General features: G+C 44.5%; 1 protein-coding gene, 1 long non-coding RNA gene and 1 pseudogene across 2 annotated transcripts in view; 1 reads left to right on the top strand and 2 right to left on the bottom strand.

Annotated features, from left to right (window-relative positions):
* LOC102456223 (collagen alpha-6(VI) chain-like) overlaps window positions 1-19,915 on the top strand; it is an 83,170-nt gene that overhangs the window by 53,174 nt on the left and 10,081 nt on the right. Inside the window, exons 25-33 of the mRNA XM_089776604.1 lie at window positions 130-192; window positions 394-444; window positions 6,209-6,244; window positions 8,938-9,000; window positions 9,946-10,008; window positions 11,573-11,608; window positions 11,713-11,749; window positions 12,590-12,601; window positions 16,677-17,170. Of these exons, the coding sequence (XP_089632730.1) occupies window positions 130-192; window positions 394-444; window positions 6,209-6,244; window positions 8,938-9,000; window positions 9,946-10,008; window positions 11,573-11,608; window positions 11,713-11,749; window positions 12,590-12,601; window positions 16,677-17,170 (855 nt within the window). The remainder of the gene's footprint in view (window positions 1-129; window positions 193-393; window positions 445-6,208; window positions 6,245-8,937; window positions 9,001-9,945; window positions 10,009-11,572; window positions 11,609-11,712; window positions 11,750-12,589; window positions 12,602-16,676; window positions 17,171-19,915) is intronic.
* On the bottom strand, window positions 163-19,380 carry LOC142827284 (uncharacterized). Its single transcript, XR_012901921.2, has 3 exons — window positions 19,270-19,380; window positions 1,711-1,809; window positions 163-298 (listed from the first exon to the last, which is right to left on the bottom strand). It is a non-coding gene; the product is annotated as an uncharacterized LOC142827284 (long non-coding RNA).
* Window positions 4,048-4,955, bottom strand: LOC149525406 (uncharacterized; annotated as a pseudogene).

Genomic DNA, 19,915 nt, shown 5'->3' with positions numbered 1-19,915 from the left:
TTCATTTGTTTATTCCTTTAGATTGCAGCTTGTATAGTAATGAGTTGGCTAAAGAGATTTTTCAATCCCTGTATTTTAAAAAAAAAATTTATTCACAAGTGTTAAAATCATTTTAATTGCATTTAACAGGGAGAACCTGGTGATCCTGGACAGAAAGGACCGAGAGGACCATCAGGTCAATGGGGGATGCAGGTTTGTATTTTATTCTCTTGATGTGCAGAGAGTGGCCAACATCTAGTCCTTCGTTTATAAATCGCCTGTCCAGTTGCTTCTCTCTGCCCTCAAGGCATTTGGGTTGCTACACAGACAAATAAAATAATATAGACATTAATAGCTGGAGTATAACACTGTCAGAAAAAGTAGATGATTTTAAATGCAATGGTCTGCTCACAGGGAGAAGATGGCAATGTTGGATATGGTCGACCAGGAAAGAGAGGAGCAAAGGTAAACACAAAAAAGAAACAATAAATGAAAACTTTTAACTTATTTTTACATTGCTTTAATGGGAGTAAAAGCTGCGGGGGTGGAAAGGAGGGGGGTTCATTATCATCCCTGACTGTAAAGCCTGCAATCTAATCCACACAGACAGGGTTCAAGAATCCACCCGTATGGATCATATTGAAAAATTAGGGCCGGAGGTTGTAAAATCACAGGGAGAGGGCCCATTGTTGCTTTATTTGTCCATCAAGTGCCATGTGTACCTATGTCAACATAGAAACATTAGAAAATAAATTATAAACTCTTAAAGTGAGAGTAAAAGCAGTGATAACCCTACTTAGTCTGTATTGTAGCATTATTGTAGTTTTTCTGTAACAAAGATTTTAATGCTGTCCCTACTCAGGAAGATGTTGCTCTTGCCCCAGGGGGTTCCAGTGTAAAAGGACAAGCAACACACGAAAGGTGCAGACAGCGCCATAACTAGCTAATTTGGTGCCTGCAGCAAGAATATAAAATTGCACCCTCTCAGTTTGAAAAAGATGTGCCCTTAAGGAGACAGCGCCTGTCCTCGGTGCTCCCTCAGCTATGCGCCCGAGGCAAGTGCCTCACTTTCCTTGCCCTTGTTATGGCTCTGGGTTCAGGAGAGGAATACAATCAGATTATATATCCTTCCGTAGATATATTTTATATAGTATATATCTGTTTTACAGTCAAATAAATTTACATCTACTTTCATTAGGAAGCAGGCTGAGGGAAGCCCAAGCTAGGTCTCAGTCTTGCCAGGAGGGAGCTCTGGGCAGGCCTCTGTCTCCCTCAGAGGCTGGGCCTTGACTGAGGTCCCTGGCAGGGTTCTTATAGCCCTAGCCCCGCCCCTTGGCTTCTGGCCAGGTGAGTGGGCGGGGCTAGGCTGGGCCCAAAATGGCTCCCGGAGAGGTTCCTCCGCCTTCAGCTCAGTGAGCATCCCTCCCCCCCCCCCCCCCCTTAAGTCCAGTTTACAGCCTCTGGGACTGGGCCTTTGCTCCTCTGCAGTGCGGGACAGTACATCTACATTTGTGTTGTCCTTCCCTGCCTGGTGTTCCACAGTAAACACGTATGGTTGTAGGGACAAGTACCAGTGCATAATGCAGCTGTTGGTATCCTGCATTCTGTGGAGCCATTTTAGGGGAGAATGGTCCGTAAAGAGATTAAAAGAGTCTCCCAAGAGGTAATATCTTAGTGCCTCAATTTCCCACTTTATTGCTAGGGCTTCCTTTTCATTTATGACGTACTTACGCTCTCGGGGGAACAACTTGCAGCTAATATATAGGACCGGATGTTCTTCACCTTCAACCATCTGGGACAGTACGGCTCCCAGGCCGCAGTCAGACGCATCTGTTTGAACGATAAAAGGTCATGTAAAGTCCGGGCTGAACAACACCTGCTCTCGGCACAGGGTATCTTTCAGGTCTTGGAAGGCGGTCTCTCACACAGTCATCCATCTGACCTTCTGTGGGCTATCTTTAATGAGGAGCACAGTGAGGGGTGCTGCTAGGGATGTGAACTGAGGCACGAAGCGGTGATAATAGCCCACTAATCCCAGGAACTGCCTCACTTTTCTTTTTGTGGTGGGAACCAGATAATTGTGAACGGCTTCCACCTTGCTCACTAGCGGCTGAACCAGTCCCCTTCCTAACTGATACCCTAGGTGTGTGGTATTTTGCCAACCAATTCTGCACTTTTTCGGGTTGGCTGTCAATTCCACATCTTGGAATGTTCTTAACACCACAGCTACTTGCAGGAGGTGGTTTTCCCAGTCACGACTATAAATTACTACATCGTCCAAGTAAGGGTCCTTGCCACCGGCTGAGAAGTTTTGACTCTTTCAAGGAGAGAAGAAGTAGAACCTGGTCCCCGGGCTCAAATGTTCACTCTTTGGACTGGCGGTTGTAAGCCTGCTCTTGGGACTCTTGGGCGGCATGCAAGTTTTCCTGGGCCAGTGCCCTGGCCTGAGCCAGTCGCTCCTGGAGCTGAACAATGTATTGAAGGAGACCTTGTGACGGTGAGAGGGTCTGCTCCCACGTCTCTCTGATCAGGTCCAGGATTCCCTAGGGACAGTACCCATATAGCAGCTCAAACGGGGCAAACCGAGTTGATGCCTGTGGTACCTCCCGAACAGCTAGTAGTAGTGGGGGCAGCAGCTGGTCCCACTGTTGTACTTCAGAGGGTGGGAACCTCTTTATCATCCCCTTCAAAGTTCGATTAAAACATTCAACTAGACCGTTGGTTTGGGGGTGATACACAGACATTTGTATCTTCTTGATACCCAGCAGGGTACAGACCTGTTGAAGCAGCTGAGAGGTGAAGTTGGCACCCTGGTCGGTCAAAAGCTCTCGGAGGAGTCCCACTCCAGTGAAGATTTTTACTAGCTCCGACGCAGTAGTCCGAGTGTAGATAGTTCAGAGTGGTATTGCTTTAGGGAACTGCGTGGCATAGTCCACTAGAACTAGGATGTAACGAAACCGTGCTTTGCTCTTTGGTAGGGGACCGACCCTCTCACAGGCCACCTGCTCAAAGGGGGTCCCTACTACCAGCAGGGGCATTAACGGGGCTTTCCAAACCCCTGGGTCAGCAGATCGCTGGCAGTCTGGACATGACAGACAATAGTCTTTTACCTCGCGATGTACTCCTGGCCAGAAGAACCACAAGAGCACCCTCACCAGAGTCTTCTCTGCTCCTAGTTGTCCTGCTGCGGGAATATCATGGGCAAGTCGCAAAACTGCTCTGCGATGGTACCAGGGTACAAGCAGTTGAGTCTGGACCTCTTGGGTGCAGGGATCTCATGTGACCCGGTAGAGGTGATCAGCCTTCAACTCAAAGCGAGGCCACTGGCAGGCTTTCTGTGGGTACACCATGGAACCATTGACACTCACCAGCTGTTCGTAGGCTGCCTTCAGAGTGGGGTCATTGCGTTGGTCCCGCGGGAAGTCTGTCAGGGTGAAGGCCTTGGCTTTCACCCCAGGAAGCAAAGGGGGGGGGGTCATCGGGCAGCTTGCCCAGTTCCCTCTCCTGATGGCCCATATCCTCGGCCAGCTCCTCTAGCTGGTCTCCTGGTGGGGTTTCCCCCAGAAAGTTTCCTTCTGCCTCGGCTAGGCCTGACAATGCCCCAAGTGCAACTTCCCTAAGAAGATTAGAAAACCCTGGCCAATCCCGACCAAGGATAACAGGGTATGGTAGTGCAGCGGTGACCCCCATGATCATCTCCACAGTCCTCCCCTTTATCGTGAGTAGGACCCTAGCACGGGGATAGGCCGTCACCTCCCCATGTACACAGCGCAGGTATAGCTCCCCGTCTGTCTCTATGCCTTCTGGAAGCACATCTTGGTGAACCAGGGTCTGCCCACAGCCTGAATCAAGGATGGCTGTCATCCCCTGTGGGTCCCCCAGTGCGGGGACGGTGAACCTGATGGGGCTGGTGGGTAGGGCATAAGTTTCTGCTGGGCAGACCTGACCATAGCTGCAGTCCATCTCAACACAGTCGCGCTGAAGGTGTCCCTTGCAGCCCCATGTAAAAGAGGCTCCCAGCCTCGTGATAGCAGGCCGAGTAGGGCTATTGGCCGAAGGGTACCACTGTCATTCTCGTGGCACCGGGCGTGGGGCCGTTGGGCTGTCTCCTTCCTGGAGCTGGTCTGGACGTTCGGCCGGCCGAACCCGAGAGCGCGGAGCTGCCCTTGGTCGGGGTGGAGGCATCAGTGCTGGGGTGCGTACGCTCATCCCTGGGCTGGGAACAGCAGCACCCGGTCCGATAGGGGTCTCCGCTGCTAAGAAGTCCTCCATCAGGCTGACCACTTCCGACATGCTCGTCGGCCGGTGTCGGAGAACCTAGGCACAACCGCGAGAGGACAGCACCTGAATGAATTGTTCTAGCGCCACCTGCTCCAAGACCTCCTCAGCGGAGCTCTGCTCAGGGTGGAGCCACCGACGACAGAGGTTCTCAGCTTCCTGGGCCACAGCTCTGGGGCCAGCCCTGGGAGCATAGGTCACCGAGCGGCATCGCCAGCGGAAGGTCTCTGGGGAAACGTCCAAGGCATCTAGAATAGCGGTCTTTACCTTCCCATAATCCTGGGCTGCCCCAAGGAGAAAGGCCTGGTACGTGGCTTGAGCTGGTCCAATTAGGTAGGGGGCGAGAAGCATTGCCCATTGGTCTCGGGGCCACTGCATCACCATGGCCATCCACTCTAATACCTCTCAAAGGCCTCGGGATCATCCTCCAGCATCATCTTCTTGAGGCAAACCGGTGCTGACGGCCCAGCAAGCCCTCCTGTTTGGCCCAACGAGGGTCCCTCCAAGCGGGCCCAGCACATGGCCAGCTGCTGAAACCCCTGCTGGTGAAGTTCCTGCTGCTGCGTGGCCATCTGCTCTAAGATCTGCTGCTGCTGAGTGCCCAGCTGCTGAACAAGCTGTTGCTGCACCGCCAGCTTCTTGGTCAGCTGCTGCTGCTGGCTTTCCACCAGGAACTTCAGCAACTTGTCCATCTCCATCTTTGTACACTCCCCACCCCCGCAACTACAGGTCACAATAAAAAAAAACCCAAAGTCCTCTCTCTCTCTCTTTTTCTTTTGTACTACTGAGGCACGTCCTCAACCCCTTACATCAGGGGTGGGATCGATGTACCCACATTCTCCACCATGTGTAAGCCAGTTAAGCTTTCCAGAGGAGTTCCTCTGCCTCCGGCTCAGTGGACGGCCACTCCGCCCCACTACAGGACCCAGCTAGGATAATGTCCAGATTGAACAGACAAAGGGGAGTGAGGCAGGGCGGGGAACAGGTTAGCAGTAAAGATCGTTTATTTATGCAAAGGAACCATCTTAGTGCTTGGAGTCACAGATGCCTGCTCACTGTCCGACTCTTATCTGCTTTCAGGAAAGATCAGTAAAACTTCCCTGGAGTATTTTGTCTGTAGAGTCACTTCCTTTTTCATTAATCAGTGCAATTAGGAGCACATGGCTTGGACATCCTAGTAAAGTACACTGCTTCTTTATGTATATTTAGAATGATACATGCCTGAACTCAGTAAAATAAGGAGGAACAGAGAGCTTTTCGAAAGCTTTTTCTCTTTCTTGCCAGATTCCCTGGACTTCTCTATGCATGTCTTTTAACCTCACCTTAAAACTCCCTTTTTCTGGCAAGACCATCAAGATTAATCCACTTTAATAACATGTTGTTATACCCCAGCTGTACCTCTCCCAAGATGCGATGTGCATCCTGCCCTCTCCCTGCCCCCCACCTCCATGGAGGCCCTTCCCTGCACCCCCTTCCTGAGAAGCATCAGTTACTTCTGACTCTGCCCCACAAAATACTTGCTACATTCTAAGGACTTCGCCAAGAAAGGTGCTTTTATTGAGGATTTAGGGCAGGCAGCTCATTGCAAGGTCAGGTTCTAAACTTCCTGGGCTGCAGATGCATTTTGGATGCAGTGCAACTCCCATTAAAATCAACAGCTGTCTTTTCATCGATTCTATCAGGAGTTGGATCGGGCCTTTTTTGCACAAATTGTTTCATTCTGCTTAAATTATAAGCTTCTTGCATAAGGGGCTGCGTCAGCTTTTGCATTTTGTACAATCCATGTTAGCACCTCAGAAATAATAGCTAGCAATAGTAACACGGTCGCCTGCCCAATGCCAGTTTCAGTGTTTATTACAGCAGTGATTTTTGAAAAGCCAAACAGTTTTTTCTACTCTAAGTAAAAATATAATTGTGATGATAATTCTATTTTATGTACTGTAACTAACAGGGACAAGATGGATTCCCAGGAGAGACTGGACTCAAGGTATTCTACTTCACATTAATGTTGTCACTTTCTGATCAGTGGACTTGGCTCTCCATACTCCAGATCACCACTTTTGCATTAACAGCACTGTGCTGCAGTTATAGTATGTTTGCATAAAATCGGGATACCAAAGTGGAGTCTGTAAGAATGGCAATAAGTTTCAATAATACACTTTTGCTAGAAAAAGAAAAGTAACATTCTTGGTCTTTCATGAGAAGAAAGTCCTGATTTATCTGTCAACATCTTGTACTGAAATTCTTTGTGATACTAAAGCACTACAAAGATTTTTCTTCTGTCTGATCGCCTTACTGCCTGGAGATTTTTAACAGTTTTTTTTTAATTTATCACTTTTAATTATTGTGTGTCATTTCTGAAGTTCTTGCTAGAGTCAAATCTTATTTAGAGATGTGCTAGAAAAGCCTCTGGGAACATGATTCTCCAAATTAGGAATAGACAAGTGTTGTGTCTGCCAATGTAGGAGTATGTGTCCCACTTCTTCCTGTTGTTAATGTGGAGCAGGAAGCAGACGATGTCAGCAGTTACAAAGAACAGTTATCCCAACAAAGCGCTAGAAAAAATTCCTAGATAATATCTTGCACAGCTTTACATACACTTTTGCGTTGTGTGTGATATAGTCCATTGAAGCTATATATATGAAATATGCATGATTTGTTCTGTGCACACATATGAAATATGACATCAGTGTGTTGCATAAGTGATGGTGAAAATATGCGGGTATGTATGTTTATATAGATCAACTAAATTATTTGGCTAAGCCCAGCCCATAGTAGAAAGAGAGAACAGCTGTCAAATGTGGATCTGTATCAGGATTTAGATTGTGAACATGTTTCCTCAAAGTTCACACGTTGAGATCCAGACTTTTAGTTCAGGTCCATCTCTAAAAATCAATCTATTTCCAAAGTAATCGGGTGGAGGGTGAATGGCTGGCCTGTGGAGTCATGTCCCCATCCCTACCCCTTCCATGCCCATAGGAGCCCAGCCACCATTGTCAGCTGCTGGCCCCTACCCAAGGCTAGCGCCTTCCATACCTAGCACCAAGCAGCTACCCACACCAGCTTCCCCCTCCCAGCTCTGGGGCACCGGCAACCTCATCTGCCTCCCCAGCCTCCAGAGCACTGAGCAGCCACATGGCTCCAGCTCCCCCAGAGCAGCTGTGCAGCCAAACACTCCAACCTCTGGAACAGGGGCAGGAAAGCAGCCCTGGCCCTCAGAGGAGCTGGGTGACAGCACCTCGGCCCCATCCTTCCTGGCCAGGTAGAGCATGGAAAGGACCACCCCTGTCTTTTTGGGAAGGCAATGTCTTTGCTTGCCTACATTACCCACGATCTGTGGCAATTAGTTAAGGGCCAGCTCACTCCTTGCTTTCCTGCATCAATAAGGTTCCACTGCACAGTGCCTGTGATGGTCTGCTCCCCAATACTGAACTGGGGGTAGTTATGAATAGGCTTGGAAGAATACCTTTTAATTTATGATAATTTTTAAAAGCATTTTTCTTCAATTTGGGGAGGGCAGGTTCCAATTTGAATTTTCACAGTTGCAAGAGATTACAGGGTCAGACAAATTTATTAAATATCAGCAGACACCTATTTTAAAAAATAGTTTTATAACCATTAAAACACAAATTGCCAACTTCATATGTAAAAATGTGTAAATAGCCTTATATCAAATTCTAGTTTGCTCTTAAGCAGCATTACTTTATCTTGTAAATTCCTGTTATTATTGATAGAAATGTTTTTCTAGTCAATTTGTAGGTGTACAGAGAAATTGATGTTTATCAACATTTACTTGTAAAAATCAAATCCTTCTAAGTTATGGAGATGTTATTAGGTGCGTAGACAAGCTTAGGTGGCAGAGGGTCAGTGTTTAGAACCATTATGTGTTAACAAAAAAATCAGACATAGAGTGTTAGCAAACTAAATAAACAGCCATTTCTATGAAGAAAGCATAAGAACTTAAAAATTCCCTGCTGACACCACAAAACATGCACTTTCTGAAAGAATCATTTGGGGTACGTCTAGACTACATGCCTCTGTCGCCAGAGGCATGTAGATTAGGCTATCAGACATAGTAAAATGAAGCGGCGATTTAAATAATCGCCGCTTCATTTAAATTTACATGGCTGCCGCGCTGAGCCGACAAACAGCTGATCAGTTGTTTGTCGGCTCAGCGCGATAGTCTGGATGCGCAGGTGGCGACATCAAATGTATTTGTCGACCACCCAGGTATACCTCATCCCAGGAGGCATACCTGGGTGGTCAACAAATACCTTTGATGTCAACACCCGCGCGTCCAGACTATCGCGCTGAGCCGACAAACAGCTGATCAGCTGTTTGTCGGCTCAGCACGGCAGCCATGTAAATTTAAATGAAGCGGCGATTATTTAAATCGCTGCTTCATTTTACTATGTCTGGTAGCCTAATCTACATGCCTCTGGCGACAGAGGCATGTAGTCTAGACGTACCCATTGTGGGGTATGGTTAAAACAGACCACACACAGTGCTACTTGAATGTATATGTACTTTCATACATACTGATTTCATACCAGTCTCTGTGCTCTTAAAAGCGAGATGTATGAATGGAAGAAATAAAGAGCAATAGCCATTTCTTGAGTTCACATTTTTGTTTTAACATAATAGCCATTTTCACATTTTAATTTTTCTGTATCTAATTAGGGTGAAATTGGAGATGCAGGCATTTCAGGAGAACCTGGGCCAAAAGGGTCAAGAGGAAAAATGGTAAGAACACTTTTGTAGTCTTTTATGATTATTGATTTGTCTTGAGGTTGGCTTGTTCGTGCAGAAATACCCTGTCATTTTACCTGCCCAAGTGGTAGAAATCTATTTTAATTGATGTCAGGTATCAGAGGGGTAGACGTTTTAGTCTGGATCTGCAAAAGTGACAAGGAGTCCTGTAGCACCTAAGATGCTTTTATTTTAATTGGGTATCTTTTACCATGCTGAATTTATGTGCATTACATCTCGTGGAAGCACAATAGTCCAGATCCTGCACTCTGATGCAATTGCTTTATGCACATTAGCACATCTAAAACAGTTATAGCCAGCTATGGGAGATCAACCTAGTGCAAGAAGCGGCCTTTGGTGGCCTATGGTTTGACGCCATGGCTGTCTCTTCAGTACAGTGTAATGGACCACTGCCTTGTATGGTCTTTACAATTTGTGCTGTTTATGCTAAACAATCTGTTTAAACAACCTTGCATTTTTCTGTGATGCTGGGAGTACTTTCCTTAGACCTGAAGAACTGTGTGTGACTTGAAAGCTTTTCCCTCTCACTAACTGAAGATGGTCCAGTAAAAGATATTATATCACCCACCTTGTCTCTATTTGGCTTTGGCTACTGTCAGAAGAACCAATATCGTGCTAGAGGGACCATTGGACTGACCAAGTATGGCCATTCTTATGACCCATGGAAGACTAGTGTAGCACAGAGCTGGCTCCAGGTCAGGGAAACATAGTCTAATTATCTTATAGAAATACTGTGGATGGCTGATGTTACAGGGAAGTTAGCAGAGTAGGCCAATATATTCACAGAATTGAATAGAGTTAAAGGCATGTAAAGCAATAATGGGATGGAGAACTGGGCCCCAGAAGAGAGAAATACACAATACTATCAGAGTGCTATATATACCATTTGTAGATTGTAATTTATGTTAATATTTCCAGGGTGTTGCAGGTTTTCCTGGTGAGAAGGGTATTCCAGGAGGCCCGGGACCTCAGGGACGCAGGGTACGAATTGACTACATAAATTTATGTAATTTTTTTGCATAAAAAGTTACTCGCTTTAAATTTGAAGATGGGGATCAGTGATTTTTTTCATGTCTCAGGCTACACAGTATTATTATGTCTATACTCGCGGCTCCTTGCAGCTACATTGATTATTTTCAGGAATAACGGCATTGTGCAAGAGGGTTTTTCTTGTGCAAGAACGGGCAGTGTAGCAGCTCCTTCTGGCACAAGAACCTCTTCTGCAAAAATGGCGGCTCATTAGGTATGCAAATGAGGGTCAGCGATATTCCACGCTTAGCCTCATTTGCATATTTCTCGCGCAAGAAGCTGCAAGTGTAAACATTGCCTATGTGTTCAATAGTCTAAATCTATGATAGACGAAGGAGAATGTTTGTATGTTTGCTTTCATAACTTGGACACTATAAAAGCTACCGCAACCAAACTTTGCATGGGATAACCTTTCATCCAGGAGAAGGTTTTAAGGTACTGTGGGAGGGAAGAGATGAGAGACCGACGCCTCTCCCTGGGGCTGCACGGAGCCTGGCAGCGCGGGGAGAAGCGGCTTCGCGTGGGAAGTGGCGGGGACAGTCACTCACTAAGGCCAGCAGAGGGACAAGGAAGCAGAGGGCGGGCTCGGGCGCCTGCGGCAGGTGCATGACTTTCTTCCCTCTCCCTCCCCTCCGGCTCCTCACAACAGTTATATCAACTGTCCCGAGCAACGCCGGGTGACTCCAGCTAGTCATTAATACGCTCACATTCTGGGGTGTCAAAGATAGATATAGGTTCTTGATTGTCACTTTGAAAATGCTAATTATGTATGTTTGCTAGCAGTATGAAATAAATGTGTGAGTCTGCATGTATATCGTATTATCTTACCATACTTCAAACTAAAATATTGAAAAAAGGTCCAAAGTTCATGTGTGTAATTGCATGTTTGAATTTTCAAATTATGCAGCTGAGACTACAAATCAGTTATTTGTACACGAAAATTTGTACATACTATTTAGAAGCCCAAATCTAATTTTATATGCAATTAGGAACATATATCTGTTTTTTGGAATTTTTCTATCCTTTTCAGATGTTTGCAACTTGCTGTTTTCAGGCTGGAATTCAAAGATCCCAAAAGAAGTGAGCTGAGATTTCACTCATGTCAGAAATTGAATCTGGACTCCATTCTTGTTTTCAGTCATTACTGCTGCTTCTGCCCAGTAGCGTCATACAAGGATACATTAGCCTGACGTTTAGGGGCAGCAACATAGCATCTGATTTTCAATGATGTTGCGCACTTGAATTCAAATATATATAATATATATAATTCTTCTTTCTCTCCCTAAACCCCACTAAAATAAAATAACTCCCTGTTTTCCTTTTTGAGTATCATGATCCCAATATTTGGAACTGCTACAATAAATAAATTGCTACAATAACAGAATAAATATTAAATTAAAAGAGATAAAATACACAGGTCTTGTTTTACAAGTTATCCTTGCAATTTAATTACTGTAATTATCCTTGTGATTGAAAACATTCAATTACGTAGTAATCTATAATCTTGTGCTTCTAGGGTCGGAAAGGAACAATGGGACTCAACCCTTTTCAAGTATGTATCTCTGGCATATTCTATATTAAATGTATATTTAAAAATAGCCCACTTCATCAGCAAAAAAATCCTTTCCTTGTCCATGTTTTGTTTCTGTTCTGCAGCCATGTGAGCTCATTGACTACCTGCGCAAAAACAGCCGTAAGTACTATATCTTGCTTTATAGAATTCCATCACCAAAGGGCCAGCACTTGAAATGATATTTTAGGGTAAGAAAATGAAGAGGTGTAGGGAGGAGGGGTTTAGATTTATTAGGAACTGGGGACAGTTTTGGGAGAGGGGGAGCCCATACAGAAAGGATGGGCTCCACCTAAACCAAGGTGGATCCAGGCTGCTGGCACTAAACATTAAGGGTATGTCTACATTACCCTCCTAATTCGAACTAGGAGGGTAATGTAGGCATACCACACTTGCAAATGAAGCCCAGGATTTGAATTTCCCGGGCTTCATTTGCATAAGCCGGGCGCCGCCATTTTTAAATCCTGGTTCGTTCGAACCCCATGCCGCGTGGCTACACGCGGCACGGACTCGGTAGTTCGGACTAGGCTTCCTAGTCCAAACTACCGTTACTCCTCATTCCACGAATCTTGATTTTCAGTGCAAGTTCAGCTAAACTGGGCTAAACAGAAAATATTTGGCTGAGCATTAGAATATTTCACTCCAGTGTCTTGAACCATGAAATTTGCTGAAACAGAAACTCAAGAGTTTACATAATTTGCTGAGTTCTATCTATTTCTTAAACTCTGTTAGACACCAGACACAGCAGAAACATACAGTAGGAACATGCAATGCATATTAAGGGAATTCCATGTGCACTTAATAATTTCCACTGAAACTAAAGAGTGTTTTGCATTCTAAGAGAATTCTGTAAAATTATAGGTGGGCAATTTGTGATGCTAACAGTTTTCTTTTTCAAAGTTATTTTAGGACTGTTTTAAAAACATGCTGTATAATAATTTCCCATCTTTTTCTTTTATTTAGCTTGTTGGCAGGGTAAGTACTTTTTATCATTATATTGTTTGAACCAAAATCTTAAAAAGTATCCATGTGTCTGGAAAAGGTGGTTTAGATCAGTGGTGCACAACTTTTTTCCTGGCACAACCCTCTGGCGTTGCACTTTTTAAAGCTCCCCACCTCCTTGTAGATCAACTCCTGTTTGACTGTGGATAATTTAAGCTGAACAACTGAAGCTCTGCAATTCCATAAAGAGAGCATGCCACTTGTTCCTTGCTCATCATATCGCTACGTCTTAATTCTGTCAGACTTTTCTTCCACTTGGCATTCCCTTCTGCTTTAATTATTCAATGATAGCTACCCCTGAGCTTGCTGAACTAATGCAGATTTGAAAATAAATATTAACCTGTTTTACCTCTTTTTTTCACTTCAGGAAAGCTAGTGCTGATTATGTGAATCCCCATTGCCTAATATTGTATCAGCAGAGTCTAGATAAGACAATGTACACTAGAATTCAGTTGATCCCTGTCAATCTTGATATTTTGTTCAGTTGATCTCTATTTGTCTATCTCAATATCTTACTATCCAGCTAGAGCCAAAAAAACATTAAGAAAATAACACTTAGGTCTAGGTCCTGTGTTCTTCTGAGTTATTCTAGTTCTATTTGTGACCTGATTTTGAGAGATGCTGAACAGCTGCATTTCCATTCAATGCAGTGGGAGATGCAGGTGATCAACACCTCTGAAATTTAGACCATTAGCATAAAGATACTTATGGTGTAACTCTTCGGATCACTTGCCTTTTAACCACGCATACTGAAAATTCTGTCATTTACCCTGCAGCCCTCACATGAGTTACTTTCATCATGTGAGCTGTTCAGCAGTGATTACAAAGGTTTTACTTCTATGGCTCTTTATGAGGTTTACTCACATTTAAGGATTTGACCTTAAAACTTCATTTGTCCTTCTCAGTATCTGCTGAAGTATATATTATCCAAGGCCACTTTGCAAACAAATATACTTGGAGATGATTGTCAAGTCCCTTGGGAAAACCTGCCCCATTATTTTCTTCTCCTCTCATTCCCAGAAGTTCCTACTGAGTTTCTTGGGCTATATCTACATTTCAGGCTTCTTTCAGAAGATGATCTTCTGGAAAAACTTATTTCAAAAGAGAGCATCCACAAGGCAAATGCATTACAAAAAAGCGATCTGCTTTTTCGAAAGATAGCATCTAATCAATGTGGACTCTCACATTTAAGTTGTGATTACTTTGGATGGAGTGGTCACCAGGGCACCTATTCTTTGAGTCCACCAACCTTGGAATAAAGGGGATTGGACATGTGATTAGAATGGCTGCTTCTTTTTAATGGATTAGAGTGATTGATGTGTGCTGTGATATCCCCAGATCCTGAGATTGCTGCATCCACAGCAGAAGTGAGAAATCAGTATTCATCTTGTAATTAAGAATTTCTTCACATTGAGCATCACCCTGGCAACTGTTCACATGAATTTACTGTCCTCAGAATTTGCATCTATTTGCAATTCTAGATGTATTGGAGTTAGTAGGCCAGTGCACAGAAACAAAAAGGAGATATTCTTCTTCTTTTAGTTTAATTTCCACAAATCCTTTAAGTTTACAGTGCAATCCATCATCAAGTCTCCTCATATAAATGTTTTCAACTTATATTCTACTGGCCTTCCCTTGTATGTTTCTGAACTGTTTCTTGGTGTATTAGTATCCTTGATTCTTTGCATCATTTGTCTTTGAAATTGGTAAAGCCCCCTTATAGCTAATCTTCTTGAATGTTATAATTGCCAGTTCCAGAGAACTATATGTTTTTACTTTGTATCTTTCTCATATATCTTTGTGTCTTGTTTAGGGATGTCAAAATATGGATATTTAACTAATTGAGTAGTCGATGGAATTTTTATCAGCTACTCGATAAGTAGATAGGCAGCCCAGCTCAGTTCCAGGTTGTGCTGAGAGTGGGATCAAACCCCGCTACAGCTCTGCAATATAAAAGGCAGTATGAGCCAGGAACCTGGGCCAATGGGAACTGTGGGGGCAGTGCCTGTGGACATTGGCACTATGGGTCATATATACTGCCTACCAACCCCTCTGTGTAGGGACCAGACAAGGAGGCTGCTTCTGGGAGCCATGTGTAGCCAGGACTGTCCTGTATGTCAACTTCAGTTTGGAACATGTGTTAATAACACCATACAGTGAAATCTTATAACTTTACAGACAGCATTGCTGCACGCATTTTATCAGGGCAATAATGACCAGTGAAGATGGAAAATAATCCATCACCATCCTCTTCATAACAGCCCTTTATATATTTTAAGACTGTTACCAGGTCCCTCTCAGTCTTCTTTTCTCAGGACTACACATGCCCATTCTTTTAACCTTTCCTGACAGGTCAGCTGTTCTAAACTTTTTATCTTTTTTGTTGCTTTTCTCTGTATTTTCTCCAGTTTGTCCATATCTCTTTAAAAGCGCGGTACCTGTAACTAGATGTGATACTTTTACTGAGGCTTCGCCAGGCTTGTTGGGAGGGTCGAGGGGGGAAGAGGCTTGCCCCTTTAAGGGTGTCCATTTTTAATTCTGTTCTCTCCGCGGCACACCTCCAACTGCCTCACGGCACACCAGTGTGCCACGAAACACACTTTAAGAAACACTGGTGTAGCTGAAGTCAAAATAGCTTAATTCAGCTTTTGGTGCTGTCTACACAGCAGGAAGTTGAAGGAAGAACATTCTTCCTTCAAATTCCCTTACTCTTTGTGAAATGAGGTTACAGGAGTTGAAGTAAGAACTCCTCTATCTTGAAATTATTTTGAAATAATGGCTTGCTGTGTAGCTGAGCTCTTGGTTATTTTCGAATAACATGAATTACTGGAGTAGCATGTGTAGACATAGCCTTAGTTTGTTAAAGAAACTCTTGGCTGCATCTAGACTGCCATGATTTTGCACAAATACTTTTAACGAAAAAGTTTTTCCGTTAAAAGAATTTGCGCCAGAGAGCGTCTATACTGGCATGTGCCTTTGCACAAAAGATTTGCTTTTGCGCAAAAGCATCCATGCCAGTATAGATGCTCTCTTGCGCAAGAAAGCTCCGATGGCCATTTTAGCTATCGGGCTTTCTTGCACAAGAAATTAACTTGGCTGTCTACACTGGCCCTCATGCGCAAGAATACTTGTGCAAGAGGGCTTATCCCTGAGCAGGAGTGTCAGAGTATTTGCGCAAGAACCACTGATTTTGTCCAGTACAAAGTCAGTGTTCTTGAGCAAATAGTCGCGGCCCATGTGGACAGGCAGCAAGATTTTGCACAAAAGCGGTCACTTTTGCGCAAAATCTTGCCAGTCTAGATGCAGCCCTTGTGTTTCTCTTTTCTCAGAGGTTTATCTTATGTGTAGGTGCCATCTAGGTTCTCTTTATGGCCCATACAATGAGCTTAGGTTACAGTTTGCTTTCTGTTCACTAGCTTTATTTTCAGCTCTGTCTTTTCTAACACCACATGTCTCTACCATTGGGAGTCACTAAACATACTGAAACGTTAATCATAGAAGTACTTCATGCTTTGCTAAGGTTTAGTGTTGCATTTCAGTAAAGTACAGTTGACATGGTAGACCCCATTGTGCCTGATGAGCATGGACCAAGGGTAATACAGAACTATGTTACCACAGGAAGTGCTCCAAGAATGATTGTGCCTTTGGAAACAATCCTTTCTGGACAGAAAGAAAAATGCTCCATAATCCCTCTCTGCACTCAGTCAGTTTTGCAAGCCTGTATATAGGATGGAAGGGGACATACCGTTGATTTTGGTTTCTTCCTACCCCTCTCTTTTCTCCTCCCCCATTCGAAGGAGTACAGGGACTACAGTTGTGTCCCCCAATTCCACTCTTCAGTGCAGTGTCTTAAAAAATCTCATTGCATTCATGAACTATAGCCCAGCACCATTTGACCTTGTATCATTTTCTGTAGAGTGAATCCGTAGATAGCATCATGTTGCATGCTATCTAGGGAAAGCAACATTAAATAGTTATTAGTCACTTGAAAATAGCTTGCATTTTTTTTATCTTCTGTGATGTTTATAACAACTGTTTTATGTTCTAGGAAAACCGGAATGTCCAGTGTATCCAACAGAACTAGTGTTTGCTTTGGACATATCCCAGGATGTCACATCCCAGTTATTTGAAAGAATGAGAGAAATTGTAACATCAGTAGTGAATCACATCAAAATTAGAGAAAGCAACTGCCCCGTGGGAGCCAGAGTCGCTATTGTATCCTACAATTCCAATATCCATTATCTGATCCGCTTCTCTGAGTTCTACAGTAAGAACCAGCTCCTTACCAAAATTAAAAATCTGGCTTATGAGAGGTCTTCAAGTGAACGGAATATTGTCAACGCAATGAGATTTGTTGCCAAGCATATTTTCAAACGAACTCTCCCAAGTCCTAATGTCAGAAAAATAGCAGTGTTTTTCAGCAATGGGCCATCTGTAAATGAAGTGGCTGTTAACACAGCAGTTCTAGAGTACAGTGCATTTGATATTGTTCCAGTGGTTATTGCTTTTAATGATGTGCCCGTCATCAGAAGTGCTTTCATGGTAAGAAATCCACTAACATTTTCTTTTTGATGTTCAGTAATAAGACTTTGTATTTCACAGCCTTCAAAACATAGTGGGGTCACATTCAACTTTTGGTGTAACTCCATTGTCTTCAGCGGAGTTACATCCAGAACAGAACTGGCCCACAGTATTGGTTATTGTGATCATATATGGGACCAAATCCTGCAGCACTTCCATGAATAGTCCTTATTAATGCTAGTGATTGCATTAAAGTTAGTACACATACTTGTATAAGGATTGTGCATCCTGTAAGATTCTTAATCAGCGTATTCAATAAATTCAGGAAAACTTGGCCTGATTCTCCACTGGCTTACACCTTATATTGTCTGTCGTTTACCCCTGTTCAAAGTGAATGCAGAATGACAGTAAAACTACCAAACCAGTGTGGGGGTGTTTTCCACGGGGAGGAGGGAGGTTAAAAGATAATTATGCAAGGGGCAAAGCAGTGGAGAATCATTACTGTGTGGTAGCTTGCAGAGATATCACTGACTACATAATCTAAAGATAGCACAGAGTTGCAGCTGTACCTTGGGGTATTATTTGGCCTGCTGAATCTTGATTAATGTTGATGTGTGAAATTGAAAGAACCCAAGTTGATTGTCAACAACCAAATTGAGTTGGTAGGGGGAGGAGGTGTCAGACTGAAAAAAGTATCTTTATTGCTGATTGTGCAAACATGATATGAAAATCATTAAGGCACACTGAAAATGGAGAGCCATAAGTTAGTCATTATCTTTAGGATGGCAGAGAAATTTAAGCTTGGATTTCCCAACAAAACATATCAAAGAGCAGATCTGGGCAGTTTGCATAGGTTTAGGAGCAATGACTTTTATGTTACTATATTTTTATTTTATTGTAATAGTCAGTGCAACTTTAATGTTGCTTTAACATGGATTGAGGTATCTAAGATTAGGTGCAGTTCCTGTCCAGCTATCTAACGTCCAGTTACCACAGTATAATTATAGGGTAACACTGTCCAGGGCCAAATGCTGATCACATGGGCAAAATTAGCAGGATTTGAGCCGTTACAGCACTCACTACACAGTGTATAAAAATGTATTCTGTATTAGTGCTACTCTAGTACATCCTCTGAAGAGATGGTTCTTTTGAAGCATTTTTTTGCTGGAAGGGAGAAAAATCAGTTTGAATCTTCCAGTTTCAACATTCTGTGCTTTGAGATTGTAAAAATGACTTTCAGAAGAGCAGGAGAAAGACTGGAAGCCAAACCAAAAGATATAGTTGCCACTATTAAGATAAATCAGTTTAACAAGGGGATGTGGGGTACACAGCCACCATCCAGGGAGCCCCTCTGCAGCAGGATGCGGCACCTGCCTCAGTTTCCCCTTGGAATCCACTTGTGTAAAGGAATGTTGTCTTCAATCCTGTAGAAAGGTCTTCATTCCCCAGTCACCCACCCAAGAGTCACAAACCTCTAGGTCCCTGTTCCTTTAGCCTCTGTTCCAGGCCTCACTCTCCAAGACTCGTGACTCTTCTCCTGTAGCCTCAAGGCAGGTCTTCTGGGACAGAACTCTCCATAGCATCCCACAGAGCCAGGCTTTCTACCTGGTGAGTCCTACCCCTGCTCAGGACAACCCCCTTGTTCATGGCTCCGCTTCCTCCAGTCCTACACTGAGCCTTGTGCAAAGGGGCTTCCTCTAGTGTATTCACAGAGACCACTCTGCCTGTAACCCAGGGGTGGGCAATAATTTTTAATGGGGGAGCCACGCCAAGATTTTGGCAAGTGCTCAAAGCCACATTTCTACCAAGAGGGCTTGGGATCTCAGACAGAAGTTTGATGCAGAAGGGAGCTTGGTGTAGGAGCCTGGGGTGCAGGAGAAGATGTGGAGGCTGAGGAGTTTGGGTGAAGAAGGGGGTTGTGATCTGGGCCAGAGGCTTGGAGTGCAGAGTCCAGGAGGAAGTATGGGTGAGGGAGGGGCTCTAGGAGGGGGTGCAAGTAATGGGAGGCAGTTGTGACTGGAGAAAACGGATACTGAGAGTTTGGGTGCTGGCCTGAGGCAGGTGGCTGAGGGGGGCAGAGCGGGGGTGCCAGAGGCAGGCTCTGGCTGGGAGGCACTTACCTAGGCAGTTGCCAGCCAGCAGCCCTTCAGGAACATGGAGGCTGCAGTCGCAAGCTGCTCCATGTGGTTCTGCTCAGGGCAAGGTGAAGTAGTGTGTGTGGAGGGGAGAGGAGGCTTCATTGGCTGCCCTTGCAGCCAGCAAAATATCTCAGCTGCTATTGGTCAAAAACTGGCCAATGGGAGCTAAGAGATTTTGCTGAGGGCTGGGGCAGAACACAGCCTCCCTCCTTGCTCCCAAAATAGAGCAGGCACATTTAAAGCGGCTGTCTCTCCACAGTGCTGAAGGGTTTCAGCAAGGCAGCCGCAGGCTGGATCCAGTGTCTTGGCCCACTGGCAGCCTCTTGCCTACCCCTGCTGTAGCCCCTGCCCCCAGGATCCACCCTCCAGCATCAATGTTCCTTGTTTGGGGCTCAAGTTCTCTCAACCGGCCAGGTCCTTCTCCTTCCTCAGGTGCTTGGCGGTTCGGTTCATCAGTGGCTATTAGCCAGGGTGGGTAGGAATGGTGTCACTAGCCTCTGTTTATCTGGAGGTGGGTGACAAGGGAGGGATCAGGTGAGGATTACGTGTGGTGTTCCCTCCCTTTGCGGCACCTGGCATTGGCCACTGTCTGCAGACAGGATACTGGACTGGATGAACCTTTGGTCTA

Source organism: Pelodiscus sinensis, chromosome 2 (assembly GCF_052426305.1).
Source record: "Pelodiscus sinensis isolate ZL-2025 chromosome 2, ASM5242630v1, whole genome shotgun sequence".
NCBI lineage: Eukaryota > Metazoa > Chordata > Testudines > Trionychidae > Pelodiscus > Pelodiscus sinensis.
The sequence above is the reverse complement of the archived record's forward strand: the minus strand, read 5'-3'. Positions and strand labels throughout refer to the sequence as shown.